The following is a 17974-nucleotide window of genomic DNA, read 5'->3' as shown; positions in this document are numbered from 1 at the left end:
TATCAATCCATTCTGATTTTGATAAATGTTTCCTTTAATCGTCCTTTCTTGCATGTTAAAACATATCTTAAATTGAAATTCATATTGCTTTTAGTGTCTAGTTTCAAAAGATCTCGAGTTATGTTTCACGCGTACAACCCAAAAAAGTTGAGGAATGATTCACTAGTTTTAATGCTTAAACTGTGTGTCACTTCTCCATGCTCGCAAAGATGCCACTTCTCGGCCACATTGCTTTATGGTAATTGCAACGTACATCTTCCTGTTCTCATGTGAAGGAGTACATCTCTCTCTCTCTTTTTGATGAATATGTCAAATGCTAAACTATTTATTTACTAGCATTCCCCAAAGAGTGATAATGAGTTACCAAAAAACTGCATGCATTGATCCTATCTTGTAAACAAAGAAAGGCATTTTTTTAAGAAAAATTTTTGAATGATTTTGACTCCAATCACCGTTACAGTCAAAATATGCTTTTGAGATCATAAATCGCTTGCAGAAGTTATTACACGAAATGCACTTGCTACTTATGACAGCTAGCTCTGAATTAGAGCAATTGAGATGGAACCCGGCTCCGAGGGTTAAGCAATCATGACTTAACAGCTATAAAACATTCTGCAATATTTTCCTGTCGATCATCAGTTCTTACAAAACTTAACACGACAAAGTAGCTAAAAATTACCGGTGGTATCAAACTCAAACTGTCTGTTTGACTGCACTGTTGGATGAACAGGAAACGCTGCTCTGCCAATTAATTATGTGAACAAAACGGTCTCCTCTTTTGAATGCATGTAATCTAATTCCGTGAATGATTAGGGCCAACATTGACATCATCAGCTTACCAGTTTTGCCTGCTTGTTCATCCCAGATCAAGAAATTTGTGAACATCAGTCACTCCTTAGGAAACACTTCCGTGAACTATGCTACTGTATTAAGGGCCTCTTGGAGTTGGGGTCCATCTGAATGGTTCAATATTCCTTCCTTCTTACTTATTTTATGTTTTTTTTTTTTGGGGTTCAATACTTAAATAAATTAAAGAAGTAGGTACTAGGAAGAAGGGACTGGAATTTATTGGGTGATTGGGTATTAGGGACTGTAACGTTTGCTTTAGAGCTTTCACCGTTGCCTGGTAACAGATTGTAAACTGATTTGACTGTTGTAAATGATTGTTTATACTCTCTAATTACCCTGTTATTACAAAAAAAGAAAAATTTTTAAAAAAGGGAGCCAGTTGTCAACTTCAAGTATTCAAGAATATAACAAATCAGACAAAAGTTGGGGGATAACCAGCTTTATATTAGTATCTCTCAAGAAATGATTGGAAATTTCCATCGTCTGGATTTCCTTCCCATTGTGCATGATTTGTTGATGTTTACACTTACCGTGATAGGGCTATAACTAAAAATTGAAAAATTTTCTTTTTTAATCTTCAGTGCTTATTGTTTATTGCTTATTAGACCAAAAGTTTATGTGACTAACATATAAATGCATATAGAGTTCTTTTTTGCAACCATTGATAGTGGTTAGCTAGCTATTTTGATAAGGAGATGTGGGCATGTAATATTTTTATGAGGAAGCGATATTTGCAATTTTAAATGAGCCTCCCGCATTCTTTGAAAGTATAATAATATTTACTAAGTGAATTAGAGTGTAAGAGATTAATTAAAACGAGAATGCGAATATCAATTCCTTTTTCATGAAACTCTGCACGAAACGGTAAAGATGATCCTTTACAAAAGTTGGGTAATCAATTTCCTAATCAAACCAAAACAAGGTTGCTTCGGCTATTAGGCAAACCAGTACATTCACTAATCAATTTCCTTTCAAATTTCAAAAGAAAATCTCATGCTCCAGAATCCCATACAGAATTTCAAAAGAAAATCGCATGCTCCAGAATCCCATAAAGACTTGTGCTAGTAATTTTCATAGTAACATAAACGAGTAATATATCAACTTCAGACATTAAAACAAATGATAATAGACTTAGAAGCTACTTTCTGGTTTCCTATGCTAAAGTGTAGTACCAATTACAAAAGAAAAAGTTAAGCAAGACAAGGAACCAGTCAAATTCACAAACACGAGAACTCACGCCAAGAAACTTCATTGATGTTACAGATCAAGGTCACACAATTCATTTGCCGGTCATTGGATAAGCTTTTGTCTATCAGGTAACCCAAAAAAAAAAAGTGTCTATTTGTGTACGCAAATGCATTCGAAAATTTTGACACTTGGTTCATACATTACATTAATTAAAGTTTTCATGTCTTTGGAAGTTGCATACATTTCTGGAAAGGGACATCAAAGCCAGCAGTCATTAAGTCTTTTTCCGTAAGCAAAGATAGAAGAAATTCAGGCCATTAATTTGAGACTCAGCCGTCTATTACTCCTTTATAATACTACTGGTACAAGAAAGGACAGTTTTTAGATTCCGCATATTTTCTTCGATTCAATGCGTGCTTTTGCTATTTGCTATTTGCTATTTGCTATTTGCTATTTGCTATTTGCATGCTGGCTCATTTAATTGTTGATATGACAGGCACCAAATTTTCCAAGAACTCTAATGAGTGTTGCTTTTGTGCCTTTCGACTTACAAAAAGGTTACAAGGAACTTCATTCAAGAGTTGGCTCTCCTCTCGCGTTGATAAATCATTTTTTTTTTATATTTGCCAAGTTACTCTTTGATTTTTTTTTTTGCCCTTTTCAACAAATAATTAATTTCCAGGGTACGTCGTGAAGCATTTTATTTCTTGAAAAAAAAAATTCAATTCACAGGGGAAAGAAATGTGATGATTTGGATCCCTCCTATCCTATGTTATTTGTGCAGACTTTTCTTTATTCGCAAAGACCTTTCTCCTGTACTTGATCCCAGAAGGAGTGACCTCGGTGTCACACACGTCCAAGCCGTACCAAGCATCGCGCGGCAGATATCGACGAAAATAGAAATAATCGGAGCTCAGATGAGATGATGCTTCTAAAACCTGTACTTGGGCAAAACCAGGCCTCCAATCGTCCTTGCCGCTCAATTTCAGATAAAGATAGCAAATTGGTGATTCTACGCATGGCCCTCTAACTTGAAATTCATCCACCATGCAAGCTTGGAATGGCTTTCTGGGCACATCATCAAGCACTTGGGGCTCTAATGGATCAACCCATCTTACGTGTTTGGAATTCAAGTGACGCACTAAAATGTCATTGGATTTGACATCTCCAAATCGTAGGCTGACATGATCTGAAGTTTCTGCACCCTTGGTACAACTTGTTTCTATGGTCACTGCATACGTACAATTACTCTGCAAAATTTTCAAGACAAATTAATGTTGATCTCAAGATTTCTAGGCTCGATCAATAACCCTTTTTTTTTTCCAAACGACAAAAGATCAATAACCTATTTGAATTGCTAGTTTTAGATTTTTTTTTTTTTTGAAAAAATGTAATATATGCATATGAGATAAAAAAATAATTAAAAATATATTTACAAAAAATAATGTGAATAAAATTCAAGATGGGTATAGTCAAATTTGAGTGACTAAAATTAGGCGCAACGAATATGGAATTCATAGTACTACTCCTCAAATTAAACTTTGCTTAATTGTTTTGCAGATTCCAATAGCACCCTTATAGTGCATGCATGCTTACACACACACACACACACATATATATATATATAGCTATTGCCAGCTTGCTTTTATATAATCAAATGCAGTGGATGAGAATTTCATAAGAGGAGATTAACGGAATGTTAAGAATCAACGGATTCATTTGATTATGGCAGAACTCATGCATAGATTATCTTTAATTGCCAGAATTAGAAGACCTAATAAGTTTATAAAACTGTTGTACATCCCATCATCTCCCGGAAATTTTACTCCCGGGTATGGTACAGCTATAATCTCTGATGCATGGTACATGCCACTATGCAAATCACTGAATTCATCATAAATAAATCCATGGTGCAGGTCTGGGACAAAAGTTACCAAGTAATAGTATGGTAATTAATCAAAAGGAGTACCTTCTCTTTAGAGGTCTCGGCAGCAATTTCGCCGGTTAATATCATCAAAGTCTGTAGAACAAAAGCAAGCCATTGACATGCAAAGAACGATGCTCTCCAGACTCGATTCATTTTCAGTCGCTTGAGCTGATTCTAGAGACAACAAGCCTCTTTACTCGGAAGCATTTTGTCGCAGTACTTGTGTATTAGAGGTACATATCTATTGTCCCGAGAGTCGAGACTACTTCTCATTCTTTTCTTGCTAAATGGAAAAGAAAGGATCTCTCGAGCCTTTTCATATTCAATTAGTTTGCGATTTCTTTTTTTTTTCTTTCCAAACACCATCATGTTCTTTCTTGTACTTCACTCAAACCGACCTGCTTTATTAGGATTAATCCTGTCTTAGTCTACTTGAAGTTGAAGTATAATCTTTTGTCATTGTATTTTTTTAAGCTGCACAGCTGAACAATTTGTAAATAAATCTGGGGGCTGGAAGCACACTGCTTCCTTCTGTTTCTCTGTAGGACTTGGAACCTTCGTACTTCTCGAACAGAAAAATGTTACTTCAACCCATTATAAGCCCATATCATTCCAAAGAATCTTATGTATGACGCGTAAGAAATCATACTACTGTAAAATAACCAAAGGCCCATCGGTATCAGTCCAAAGACTCTCTATGCATGACGCGTAAGAAATCATACTGTAACATAACCAGGCAGGCTTATTCTCGGTTTATGTTTTCGATTGCTTTTGTATTCTCGTCATAAATTTTTTAATGATAAAGAAAGTTAGAATTTATAATCATCTGAATAGTAGTTTTTGCTGGTTTTGATTAATCTTTCTCAATAATCAATTTTCAAAATCAGAAAAGGCGTAAGTGCATATTGGCCTGCAGAGGCATCTCGAATGATTCCTTGATGCAATTCCGACAAGAAGGCCTAAGTGCATGTTGGCCTGCACAGGCATCTCGAATGACTCCTCCTCCCTGATACAATTCCGAGCAATGCAACAATTGTAACCAATCTGCAGTCCTTTTACTATTCAAGCTTGTAGTTTTACACACTATTTTAATCAGGTCTGGCCCATAACACATCTCACAGTGATCTCAGGGATCACCACTTGTGATCCTGAACCATGTCCCAGAAAGAATTCTAAGCTAATCGACAACATGGCGTTTTCACCTGCAGGGGAACGAGTCACGCCTTATACAACATTCCAATTTCCAATCAACAGATATCCTCGAAACGATACAGATGCATAATACCAGTTGTTCGGCAGCAAGGAAATGTCCCAAGACATATGCTCCAAAAATGAAACATAGGCCTGCATAAGACAGACAAATTGCGCGTTCACAAGAAAAAATCCACTCAAGATTGCTTTCTTCATAAGTAGCAGGAAAAGCTGATCTTGTTGCAAGCATGGATTTTTCAAAGCTCCTCGTCTCCTTTCTCCTTCTACAATTTCTCTTCGCCAATTACTCAACAGTCCATGCAGCTCCAAATTGTCCCTCGAAACTCTTCAGGGAATACATAGGAGCTGAGGGTCAGGACTTGACGTTTTCTGATGTACCCATTAATGCCAATGTCGAATTCCATTTCATTTTATCATTTGCCATTGACTACACAAATTCATCAATTCCACTTCCCACCAATGGTTACTTCAATGTCTATTGGGACAAGGAGAACCTCAGTCCTTATCGAGTATCTTGCATCAAGGCCGAACATCCTAATGTCAAGGTGGCAATGAGTCTGGCTGGAGATACTGTTGGCGGTGGTTTCAACGTCTCCTTCGATCCTGCATCCGTCGAGTCCTGGGTGAGAAATGCTATATATTCAGTCACTAATATAGTGAAAGAGTACAACCTAGATGGCATAGACATTGATTACGAACACTTCAAAGCAGATCCTGATACGTTTGCGGAGTGCATTGGGAGACTTTTATACTACCTTAAGCGAAACAGGATCGTAACGTTTACATCAATAGCACCGTTTGAAGACGAGGATGTCCAACCACATTACTTGGCACTCTGGAGAAAGTATGGACATCTCATAGACTATGTTAACTTTCAATTTTATGCCTATCAGAAAGGGACAAATGTATCTCAGTTTTTGCAGTATTTTGAAACTCAGAGAGGTAACTACGAAGGGGGCAAAATACTAGTAAGTTTTGGCACCGATGAGAGTGGGGGCCTGAAACCTCAAAATGGGTTCTTCAATGCCACCAGCATCCTCAAAAGCCAGGGCAAACTTGAAGGTATCTTTATCTGGTCTGCAGATGATTCAAAGAAGGACAACTTTTACTATGAGAAGCAGGCACAGGATCTTTTGGCCCTCTAAAAAGTCATCTCGCTGATATGTTTTCATTGAAAAATTTATGCAAAGAGATAGTGGTATTTTTGGATAAATCTAAATGAAATTGTTTCTTGGTCTTCCATTGCTTCTCTTTTTCAATGTCCAGGAATACGTCACAAAATTAATTGTATTGTGCCATTGCAAATGTAACATCACTTCTGTCTTTGAGTATATCTTCTAATGCACTTCTAGTGATTTGTTCTTCACCGGGTTTAGAATGGTTGGATTGATCTGCAAGTGGAGGTTGCACAATATATAAATACTGATGTACGTGGAGTTCCCTTATCTGCACCAGCTACCAAACCTTTAAGTGGTTTTCGTGGAAATCTATCAGGAAAACGTGTTGAGTATACAGGAAGAACTGTTATATCTCCTGACCCAAATTTGAAAATCACGGAGGTATGTTGTTTGAGTTAACTCATTTCTGACTTAAGATGATGGTTTACACCATGAGAATATCCTGTCTAGGTGATTAAGGTAAAAGTGATTTAGCCCTTCTTACAGCGTGAGAGCCACACCAGTTTGTGTCCCTTTTGATTGATTTCTTCTAACAGGCTTTCTTTTCCAGGTTGCGGTTCCTATATTGATGGCTCAGATTTTAACGTATCCTGAGCGAGTGTCCTATCATAATACAGAGAAGTTGAGGCAATGCGTGCGAAATGGGCCTAAAAAGTATCCTGGAGCAAAATACATCAGGCAGCCAGATGGTACCGAGATGCAAGGAGTGTGTATGTTGGGGCCTTTTTGTTTGTTGGCTAGGTCTTATGTTTCCTTATTTCACAAATGTTGTTGTCCATTATGCTGCAGATCATTGAAGTTTAGTTCTAGAAAGCGTCATGCTGATGAATTGAAATTTGGTTACATAGTTGATCGTCATCTAGAAGATGGAGATGTTATTCTCTTTAACAGACAACCGAGTCTGCATAGAATGTCCATCATGTGTCACAGGGTAATTACTGCAGTATAAATACTGAAGCATTAGAGTGTCCTTATTTAGTTTTTAATTTATTTGTCCTTTTTTATTGGCAGGCAAGAATAATGCCATGGCGAACATTGAGATTTAATGAGTCCGTCTGTAACCCATATAATGCTGATTTTGATGGTGATGAGATGAATATGCATGTGCCTCAAACAGAGGAGGCTCGCACAGAGGCGCTAATGTTGATGGGAGTAAGTAGTTATTCATGCCTTATTTATAGATTTAATTTAGCACCAGGTTTTAGAACATCTTTTCTCGCGATTGCTAGTAGAATTTCATCGCTGCATTTTCAGCTTTTTGTTTTGTTTGTGATTTTCTTCTCTTTGAAATGTTATTGACAATTCTGCAGGTGCAAAACAATTTATGCACTCCAAAAAATGGAGAGATTTTGGTTGCTTCCACACAGGACTTTTTGACATCTTCATTTCTCATTACAAGGAAGGACACATTTTATGATCGTGCTTCTTTTTCACTTATGTGTTCATACATGGGGGATGGGATGGATCAGATTGATTTGCCAACTCCTGCACTACTTAAGGTTAGTTAAACTGATGTAATTATATTCTCTAATTGCTACTTGATTGATAATGTCTTTTTTATTATTATTTTGACCTATATATTCACCTCTTATTCTTTTGGATGGAATAGCAGATCCTTTTACCTTTAAGTTTCTTAATACACCGTTTTTTTCTTTTACTAAGTCATATTTCATGAATTGCCTATAATGTGCATGAAGTTAATATTCTTAACTACTTTAGACCTTTTAGGTTGAAAAATGATCATGGCCTAATAGTAACCCTAAAGCGGTAGAGAATGTAGTTGATCTTCTTATATTCAGTTCCAAGTTGGAGGCCTAGTTTTTCCCTGTCAAGTGGGTACCATGCTAGTTCTTGTAGTTTCTTGTTCAAATTATAAGGTCAGCTAAAAGGATTAGTACTCCAATCATTTCTGCAAAACTGGAGCATGAGGACAATGCAAAGGAGGCTAGCCTTGCAAAAGCTCGTATAGAGAAAACACTTTTAGGGCAGGTCAGCTGTTTCTCACTACCTTCAACTTAGTGATCTACCAAGCGTGTAATAAGGGATGCATTGGTGTTTAATTTGTAATAGTGACAGCATTTTAATGTAGACATGGGGTGACACAGTCTTGACGAAATGGCCATATTTAAGGCTTTTAAATCATCTCTCCTAAAGAACCTATTCCAATCTTCTCTCTCTGTGTTTTTTTTTTTTTTTGAAAAAAATGGCATATGGCTTTAATCTGCAGCTAAGATATCATGCTGTTCGTATCCAAAAGATTGTTTATTCTGCTTGTATCCAAAAGATTGTCTAAGATATGGCTTTATTCTGTTTGTATCATTCTGACTTTCTCTTTAACGTGTAGGTAGCCAAAAGTATAAAGATTGTCATGTCGGCGAGGTTTGCATCCATAGTAATTACACTTGATATGGAAATAATACAAGCATCTCGGCTTTGTACAGATGCTTATAGAGTGAAAGAATCGATTCTGCAGACACCAAGAATCAAACTGAAGGACCAGGTGTACTATCATTTTCTCATTTAGATCATCTACTTTCTCATATATTTGCTCAAAAAAAAAATGTATGGTTTCTGCAGCATGTTAAGGTCTTGAATTCCAGAAAGCTGGAAGTAGTTCCCCAGACTGACAGAAGTAAACTTCACTTTGAGCTCCACACACTCAAGAACAAGCTTCCTTCAGTGGTTGTCACAGTAAGACAAGACATCTAGTTTTGAAAGTCATCATATAATGTAAGAAAGTGCAAGGGTATTTTTCTTGCACTATGGAATGTTGAAACTTGTGTCACTCTAAGTTTGTCCATTATCTTTGGAAATGACAGGGAATCACCACTATTGAACGTGTCGTAATTAATAGTGAAGAGAAGAAGGATTCTGGAGGAGGTCCCAAGTACCTCTTGTTTGCAGAAGGGTAAGTTCTGTTATGGTGATCTTTTGCAGAAAGTTTTGGTATTGAAGTAAATGATGGTCCTCTTGTTTATCAAATATGTCATCCTTCTGTGCCTTTCTGGTTAAAATAAATATTTTCTTCTAGTTATAATATTGTTGTGTAGTAGTATGCGTAGCTTTTCAATTGTATTACTATAAGCAGAGAATTTGTACGGGTACTTTCAAATGACAAAGCAGAAGAAGCAACTTCATTTATCCAATCAGATATCAATGACAATGGTGTAATTAATTACTTCAATTGATGGTCTTTGTGGTTATTGGTTTCTACTTGACATGGAAAATTGTCAAACTACTATTGATGGATATGATATTCAAAATTTTCAAACCTGTATTCACAAGTTATGCATATCTGCTTCTTGCAGGACAGGTCTCCTAGGTGTAATGGGCACTGAAGGAGTAAATGGCTATGAAACCAAAAGCAATCACATCATGGAAGTGCAGCAGACGCTTGGAATTGAAGCTGCAAGAAGTTCGATAATTGATGAAATTAAGCATGCCATGTCTAGTCATGGAATGACTATAGACATACGTCATATGATGCTTCTGGCAGATCTGATGACATTTAAGGTAGTTCCTTCTTCATCAGTCTATAGTGATCGTTTCAGACTTGCATCATGGACATATTCATGTTCCAACACTAAGTGTGGCATTTACCATCAGATGCTAATTTTATGTACTATCGCATTGATGCCAGGGCGAAGTTCTTGGTATTACAAGACATGGTGTTCAGAAAATGAAAGATAGCGTGCTAATGCTGGCTTCTTTTGAGAAGACAGCAGATCACCTTTTCAATGCTTCTGTAAACGGACGGGATGACAAGATTGAAGGAGTAAGTGAATGCATCATTATGGGAATACCAATGCAGTTAGGCACTGGGATGCTTAAAGTGAGGCAAAGGTACATGCTTGGCAATTGGCTGTCATTTGAATTGATTTTTTTTTTTTTTTTTTTTTTGGGGTTTAATAAGTTTGTCTTTAACCCTTAATGCATGTGGCTTTATCTTCTGGGTGGTAGAAAATCATAGAGATGAATGCCACAGATATTCAGCTATGGTCTGCTGAGTTTTTATGATATTTGACTGAGCTTGTTAAACTTAGAGAACTTAACAGTTACTGTTATGATGGTAATGAATTTGAGGGGGAGAATAGTATCTGCCAGGGAAGGGTTTAGGTGGTATAATGATGAAAAATGTTGACTTTTGAGTAAGAATCTAGGTTGACTTTATACTAAATACTTTAATTGTAGTCAATGGCGGTACTAAACAACAACATGACAACAATGAGGAGTGCAAAAGGAAAGAGCAAAACAAGTTTGTAACTTGGAAATAGAGTGCATGTTGTTCGCTTATTGATTCAAATACAAGCTTGATTCGTACATCCTTGATTTTTGCTATTACTATCGAATTTGAGTTCCAACGCAAATTATTACATGAGCACCTCAAGCCTGAGCTAAGAAAATTTTATCCAATTAAGGTTTCTTTTAAAGCTCTATGCAAGCAGCTTGGTTCGTTTGGAACCCTGACTCTTACTATCTGGTGTTGTTAAGTATGTGTTTCTCTTTTGACTTGATGGTACTTCTTTCTCACCTTCTAACTTATTTATGTAGTTTCATTGTTGCTGATAGTTTCCGAACCTCTATGAAAGGAAACTTTGTGCCACGTGATATTCTGAATTGAGCCTTGTGTATTAAGGCTTCAGACATGTGTCTCTTTTCTTAAATTTCTTTAAATTTTACATTGCTTGCAGAGTGCAGCAGGTGGAGCTGAATTATGGGTTGGACCCAATCCTGTCCTAAACTTGTTTTCGTGGTGAGACCAGTATGTTGTGCTACAAATGTGCAAAAATGATCGTAATTTCTCAAGACGACGTCAATGTTGAAGGAACTGGACAGAAAATTTTCTGAGCGAGCATTAACCTCGCGGATTGCTGCGCATGTTCTTTGGCCCATTTTTCTCCTCTTAAACAGAAAAGATTGAGGATTATAGAATAGTAGACTATTCGGTAGACCTGTCCTTTCCCATAGCATAGTGAGGTTTGGCCCTTCGGGGCAGAAATGACAATTGTGCCAACAATGTACAAACTGTTGTAAATATTGTAAATACCAAATCACCCGTTGTAAACCATAGGCAAAACTTGAGTAGACCTGGTCTTACAAAGTTCAATGTCTCATGTTGTGTTGCACCATTTGGTAAGATGATGTGAAACAATTTAGGTAATTGGATTTTTTAAAATCATAAATCATAAGGATACAAACGTGCATTCCGATCATAAAGTGCAGTAGCTATAACTAGAAGGAAAATGGCCAACAGGGTCTCTCACGGTTCAACAAGATCCATTGTTGGGTCCATTACATAAAAAGGAACATAAGATGGTCGGTCCATACGTAACAATTGTATCGATTCCCAACTAGATCAAGGGAGTACTCTGGCATAATTCTTAGATTTTTTTCGATGCAGAACCTCACCTACAGCCCAAGGAGAGGGACTTAAATCCCTCCCTGGTGGCTACTGAGCCATCGGCCCAGTAGTTGTATCGATTTAGTCCTTGAACTTACTTCCGGCAAACTTTTAGCCAAAAAATACACGTGCAAATTACTTGCTCATACTTCAAGGTCCAAATAGGACCTAGAGTATTATTTTCTTCAAAATAGCCCTTTTACCTCCCTCCTTCCCGTAGGAGGGTTTTTTTTTTTTTTTTTTTTTTAAAGAGTGTTATTCATGTTCCTATTTTGTCTACGAAAGTATGAGCACATGATGTGAGCGTGCATTTTTAGCCAGAAGTTTGATAAGAAATATGTTTTAGAACCAAATTGATATATTCATTATATGTGAGGGACCAATTGATCATTCTCGATAACTGGAAGGATTAAACGTTTGGTTGCACTGGTGTCTGTCGAAAATCCTTAGTTGCAAGTACTGTGTCTTAAACAGGTAAAAGGTTCTTCTTTTGTTTCAAAGGATTCCAACCTCTTCTAATGTGTCAAAAATGACAAGTCGAATGAAGTTCAAAGTTTGTTTTCGGCAAAGAAAAGATGAAACAAAATAAAGACTCGTCTTTGTCTTGTAGAGGAGAGTGGTGCCAAAATATGTGCTTTGAGGAAGAATGAAGTTGTTTCCGAAGAACAATAGTAGATATACAGAGGAATTGGAAACCGCCGTCTGATCGGAGCGCTGAAATGGTTTATCCTGGATTCTGTATAATGCTTTGCACACTGTGCTTCTGCATCTAGATGGAGCACCAGTAAAATTCTTGTTGCCACACCAGGATGTTCGGGAAGTATATTACTCATCCTTCGATCCCAATCGACGAGTTCTCAATTTCCATATAGTTTGTGAGAGACTGGAAACAGATAAAAGGACCTAATCTCACTATAAACGCATATTTTCTCGAATAGAAAGTGACAAACCCCAACCGTTTAGGAAAGCGCAAATTTCTGTCCATTGTGCTAAGAATCTTGGAGCTTCTGATAGAGACGTCTCTGTGGCAGAGAGCATCCTGCTATCAATTTTATCCATAGAAAACTGCAGTATGCATCAAGGAACCATCCAGGTTTATAAGGACAATTATTAGAATGAATGTAGAACAGTACCCCTCTCATCTACACCCAGAGAAAAAAGATAACCGTACAAATAACAAAAATGAAAAGGATAACAATTTTACTAGGAAGAAAAATGAAAAGAAACTGTGAGAGAGCTCAAATGAAAAGATTGAGCATCAATTCAATTATTTCATCTTCCATTTAAAAATTCTAGTTGCTTGCATGAGTTTCGAGTTCATAGCATTTCCTATTACACTCTCAAGGGATGGTACAAATGGAGCTTTTTACAAGAGGAAAGTTCCTGAAGAAGTAAGGATTCACAGTGAGGAAGGGTATAGCAAGTAGTATGCAGAAAAGCTAATTAATAACATCATGTACTACAACGAGAATAAACGGTTACCATCAGTTGGAATTATCATAAACGGTTAATTGTAACTGGGATTCGACAACATATTGCTTTATGAAAGACCTCCTCCACCAGACTTCAAATGCCCTTTGAAGATTGGGACAATCATCCCCTTTGTTAAGAAATCTGTCAAACCAATTGAGCAAGATGGCCTGTTGTTGTGGCAACGGTAGAGTTAAAATCGTCTGGCTCAGTCCATCCTCAACCAGTTTCTTGTCCACTGATCTAGAAGCTCTCCTCATCCACCCAAAGTCTTCATAAAGAGCTTCCAGCCATGTAGACAGTAGAGAATATCGAGTATCTCTAGGCACCAGAATATGCCCTCTCCCAATTGCAACACAAAGCTGTGCAGTTATACGGCTGATCTCATGCCGGTACATCGTAGGAATTTTAGAGTGGAGCACAGCAAGTTCCTTCTGTTCAGCCCATAATTTCACAAATTCATCTCCCAATTTTCTGTCAACCAATATATCAACAACCCACTGCATGTTGTCAGCTTCTCGGGCTATCTCGCTCATCAAAAATCCTCGATCCTGCCTGCCTTCCTCCACACAAGTAGCTTCTGATAAGCAAAGTATGAGAGAACTAAGACATCTGTGGCAAAGATGATACAGTGTATCTCTGGAGATATCAAGGCTATTGTTGAGACTGCGATGATCAGAAGATTCTTCTTTAAGCAAACGAGATACCAATGTTTTCATTTCTCGACGAGCTTTGTCATCCTTGGCCTGCAAAACTCCACTCAATAGCTTGAGGAAAATGTCATCAGCTCGAGAAGATGTTGATGGTTCTGCCACCACTCTCTGAAGCACGTTAGGTAGTGATCTGTGAAGCTGAAGGTCACCAAGAAGCAAGACCACTTTTTCCTCTTCATCCTCTGACCAAGGCACCGCTTCCAAGTAATCCAAACATGCCAGGATCCCATCATCAAATGATATAGCTGAACATACCTGCAATAAGACACCGCGTTAAGAAACAACTTGCGAATTGACAAAAGAACTGAGAAGCTTGGGAGTAAGTTTGTGTCCGAAGATTTATAGTCATGATGTTGGATGTGGTCGCATTACTGCACACCCCAGAATGGAAAACCTGCATGTGAAAACTAGCATGCAGATTTTTGATGAATATGATTGTTAAACATCATAATGAGTAATGTGATGCAGTGATTTTCCACTAATTTGGTATCCCGTTGCCCAAATTAAACTTGCCAAGAACAAAAGATTCAGCAAGAAGCTATACATCATCAAGTGCGCTAAAATGATTCACAAAAAGCTATGCTTTCAGGATTCAAGCGTTTAGCCCAACTGGCCCTAACTCACAATCTTATAAGGTTACAGAAAAAATTTTACTTCTCAGCTCTGCAAACAATCATTCAAACTTTGTAATTCTCTTACTTTCCTTTGACTTCTTTCGCATTCCCGCATCCTTTACGAGAAAGTTCCCTTAAAATCCACCAAGAAATACATACTAGAGACCAAGATTACAGGAACCCAAATAAAAGTTCCATACTCGGAAAAAAAAAAGGCAAATAATAATAAGAAACTAAGAAATAATAGAAAAGAACAAACCTTTAATAATTCCAAGACCTTGGAAACCTCCTCACCCATCAATTTCTTCTTCAAGTCCTCACAATACATAAGCACCACCACCTCCACGTACACCTCCACGTCATCACATTCAAGAATCTCCACCGTGACCATGTGGGCCCCATTCCTCCTCAGCTTCTCAGCAAAGAACCTACTCCGGTCGGCAAGAACCCGCCGGTGGACCTCCATTGAGACCCGGAATCCATCACGTGCACTCACTGTCAGTCTGACGTCACCACACCCCAAATTATTATCATTAGTACGATCATTGCCGGAATTCTTAAATGGGGCCTCAGCTAAGACCTTAAAGACTCTATCTTGGAGCTTGAGGCCGGCTTCAGTGGAGTGTCTGGAGTCGCGGGCCTGTTCGTCCGACATCATTTCGAAAAGGGTCGGGCTCGAAATTGACCGGGTAGGGTTGGGAGCAGCTGTGGCGAAGGAAGGCGGCGGGGAAAGAGAAATGGCGGTGGCGGTGGTGGCGGAGTGGGGTCTGGAGAGGTGGTGAGAGGAGGGGGGTGAGGGTGCAGGGGAGAGTAAAGGGTCCGAGATGAAACCTTGTTTTATCATTGCAGAGACCAAATGGTTTTTCTTGGATGGTTTGGTGGGAGTATTGGTGGCGGCGGTGGTGGCGGCGGCGTGGGATGGCATTGGCAGAGTAGTGACTGCGTGAAGAGTTTGTGTGTTTAAGTGTGTGAGAGAGAAAGTGGGACTACGGGGCAATGGGAATCCAAGAAAAACCACAAGAAGTTAAAAGGGAGTGGGAGAGCTTTGGATCTGCACTAGCAGAGAGCAGTAATCGATTAGAGTGATGAGAAACGGAGTTAACTCTAATTTAATACTTAGTGGTTGGACGGGAAAGTGGAAACTATATTAACGGCTTATTAAAGAAATGGCGGGAGTATTTCTTAGGACACTTACACTGCTGTTAGTATTATTTTGTTTTACTATTTTTATTCAATTTTTGCCAGCTACCCATGCCCCGAGTGATCCATTTAAAGACTTACAGGTAACTGCAGCAGGAGTTTTTTTTTTTTCTTTTTTCTTTTTTTCAAGAACTGCAATTAATGTTAAATCAGATCGAATGATCGAATTGAGAATCAGCTTTTTTTTAGAGATAATTGCAGAAACCTCCCCTGAGGTTTCTGACGCTTGTACTTACCTCCCTATAATTTTCGTAATAGCACTGACATCTCCTAATAAAAAATTGGGAGCAATTGTTGAGGTAAGAGTGTGTGAATTTACTTGGCTACCCCAATTATTTTCATATAACCAGATGAAAGGTTTAATTATTTTCATCAAAACCAACAACTCCTTTGTTAAACTAATTAAACAAATAACTTGTTGGAGTTATTTTCAGTCTCAGAGATCTTCAATGTTGCATTTCGATTGCAAGGTGCAATATTTGATCTTTATTGTGAAGGATGTTGGGGAGTTCCATGATGCTCTCTTGTGGCGGGAAGAAGCCATACTCTTTATTGCAATATTTCACCTCAAGCTGCCAAACTGAAGTCAATCAAACCAGCTGTGTGATTGTGTTGGAAACAAACAACTCATTTTTTTGCTAGTATAGAGTTTCATGTGTCAAGACCATCCTTTATAAAGCCAGTGTAAAAAATTGCACATGTAACCATTAACTAGCCATTGGTTTCATTAAGTGAAGAAACTGTTGTAGGTGGCTTGGAAATGGTTTGCACTTACATCTCCTGAACTTTTTTTATCCTTAATACCTTTGTTTTCCTTGCTAATACTATTTGCCAAGCAAGATCAAAGGCAAATTCGGTACAAAATTCTCAACCCACTCTTTAAAATAATTTTTTAATGGGACATTTTCCTAACATGGAGTGAATCTGCAACATATTCATTAAGTTCAAAGGTGTTCAATAATACTATTTCTTAAACCAAAGGAAAAGTGAATGCTAGTGTCGAAACCTCAAGGGAGGTTTCTGCAATTTTCCCTTTTTTGTTATTTGGATGACAGATAAGTAGATAATCCTAGAATTCAGAAGATGGGATTTGTGGGGCACCGCCGCGGGGGATGGGAATCCATCACCATACATGTATCTTTAACTATAAAAGAAAATGGAATAACATTCCACATAAAGGAGTATTACTAATTCTTACAAATGAAGGCTCTTATTTCGTCATGGATTTAGACAAAGGAATCTGATTCTGATTGCTTAGTTTTCTTTTCTTTCCTTTTGCTTTTCAAAAAAGAAAAAACCTAAAAATAAAAAAGAAGATAGTTGGATTGAATTTGTCCTTTGCTGGTCAATGTTAATGGAATGAAGTGAAAATTCCTCTACTAAAATACGTCAGCCTTGGTACGGTGAAGAAGCATTCTATAATTATATGAAGAGGTTCGAGTGGCAAGCTATTGATTGGTCTGGAGAGACAATAGGTTATAATTTTGAGGATAATATTAGAAATCTCTCCTGAGTTTTCTGTTAATATGACTTGACAACTATAATGTTTTAAAAATATTACATACCTCCTATAATTTTGTTATTTGGGTAACAAAATTTCTAAAAATCTCAAACTACCCTCATGCTCTTTTTGCTAAATAATAATACTCCTAAGTCAAATTGTTCACTCAATCTTCTAAAAAAAAAAAAAAAAATCTCTAGTAGTACCACCACATCACAAAGTTATAGTACATAAAAATATAAATTTGAAAAATGGAAAAGATATTTGCAAAGATATATACAACAACCAATTCAACTCTATATGGTTAGACTTGATTTCTTATTAATCTTTTTTTTTTTTTCCAACATCTTCTCAACCCGTGACATAAACCTTTAGGTTGAACTAAATCATTATAAAAATCAATTGAAAATTAGCAAAGAAATCATACCTCACTCTATTGGAATCACAAAAAGAAAATGACAAACAAATTTAAATTTACTATAAGTTACAAATAAAAATAGTATAATCATCCAAATAAAAGAGTAAAAGACAAAAAAGAGAAGAAAGTGATTTTTATTTTCTTTTTCTTTAATTTTTGGAGCTCCATTTATATGACATATGAAACATGTATCAAACGAAAAGTTAATATAGTTATTTTACAATTACTAGAAAAGATAAGTGATTATTTTTAAAACCTTGGAGGTGTTAAGTGATATTAGAAAAAATCTCAAGGGAGGTTTGT

The 17974-nt window shown here is 37.3% G+C and overlaps 3 protein-coding genes and 1 long non-coding RNA gene across 4 annotated transcripts; 2 read left to right on the top strand and 2 right to left on the bottom strand.

Moving 5' to 3' along the window:
* Window positions 1-2823: 2823 nt before the first annotated feature.
* On the bottom strand, window positions 2824-4226 carry LOC113727489 (uncharacterized). Its single transcript, XR_011814390.1, has 2 exons — window positions 4007-4226; window positions 2824-3287 (listed from the first exon to the last, which is right to left on the bottom strand). It is a non-coding gene; the product is annotated as an uncharacterized lncRNA (long non-coding RNA).
* Window positions 4227-5219: 993 nt separating this feature from the next.
* LOC113727420 (chitinase 2-like) lies at window positions 5220-6418 on the top strand. Its single transcript, XM_027251611.2, has one exon. The coding sequence runs from the start codon at window positions 5404-5406 to the stop codon at window positions 6319-6321; it is 918 nt and encodes a 305-aa protein (XP_027107412.1). The 5' UTR covers window positions 5220-5403; the 3' UTR covers window positions 6322-6418.
* LOC113742571 (DNA-directed RNA polymerase III subunit 1-like) lies at window positions 6395-11269 on the top strand. The gene is made up of 13 exons (XM_072047369.1): window positions 6395-6463; window positions 6553-6735; window positions 6905-7053; window positions 7144-7285; window positions 7366-7506; window positions 7665-7853; window positions 8212-8343; window positions 8699-8854; window positions 8932-9045; window positions 9174-9262; window positions 9663-9867; window positions 9995-10197; window positions 11046-11269. Exons 1-13 carry the CDS (start codon window positions 6395-6397, stop codon window positions 11092-11094), a joined length of 1821 nt encoding a protein of 606 aa, XP_071903470.1. The 3' UTR covers window positions 11095-11269.
* Window positions 11270-12664: 1395 nt separating this feature from the next.
* Window positions 12665-15746, bottom strand: LOC113728444 (BTB/POZ domain-containing protein At5g60050-like). The gene is made up of 2 exons (XM_027252851.2): window positions 14812-15746; window positions 12665-14193 (listed from the first exon to the last, which is right to left on the bottom strand). Exons 1-2 carry the CDS (start codon window positions 15475-15477, stop codon window positions 13240-13242), a joined length of 1620 nt encoding a protein of 539 aa, XP_027108652.2. The 5' UTR covers window positions 15478-15746; the 3' UTR covers window positions 12665-13239.
* Window positions 15747-17974: the final 2228 nt, after the last annotated feature.

Source organism: Coffea arabica, chromosome 1c (assembly GCF_036785885.1).
Source record: "Coffea arabica cultivar ET-39 chromosome 1c, Coffea Arabica ET-39 HiFi, whole genome shotgun sequence".
Lineage (NCBI taxonomy): Eukaryota > Viridiplantae > Streptophyta > Magnoliopsida > Gentianales > Rubiaceae > Coffea > Coffea arabica.
Note: the sequence above shows the minus strand (reverse complement) of the source record. Positions and strands in the feature narration are given on the sequence as shown.

Excerpts from the sequence above, each read along its gene's own strand:
- LOC113742571 (XM_072047369.1), top strand. The coding sequence starts at position 6,395 with ATGAAATTGTTTCTTGGTCTTCCATTGCTTCTCTTTTTCAATGTCCAG. Across the intron at positions 6,736-6,904 it reads CAAATTTGAAAATCACGGAG|GTTGCGGTTCCTATATTGAT; the intron begins GTATGTTGTTTG and ends TTTCTTTTCCAG. Across the intron at positions 9,868-9,994 it reads CAGATCTGATGACATTTAAG|GGCGAAGTTCTTGGTATTAC; the intron begins GTAGTTCCTTCT and ends CATTGATGCCAG.
- LOC113727420 (XM_027251611.2), top strand. The coding sequence starts at position 5,404 with ATGGATTTTTCAAAGCTCCTCGTCTCCTTTCTCCTTCTACAATTTCTC.
- LOC113728444 (XM_027252851.2), bottom strand. The coding sequence starts at position 15,477 with ATGCCATCCCACGCCGCCGCCACCACCGCCGCCACCAATACTCCCACC. Across the intron at positions 14,194-14,811 it reads AGGTCTTGGAATTATTAAAG|GTATGTTCAGCTATATCATT; the intron begins GTTTGTTCTTTT and ends GTCTTATTGCAG.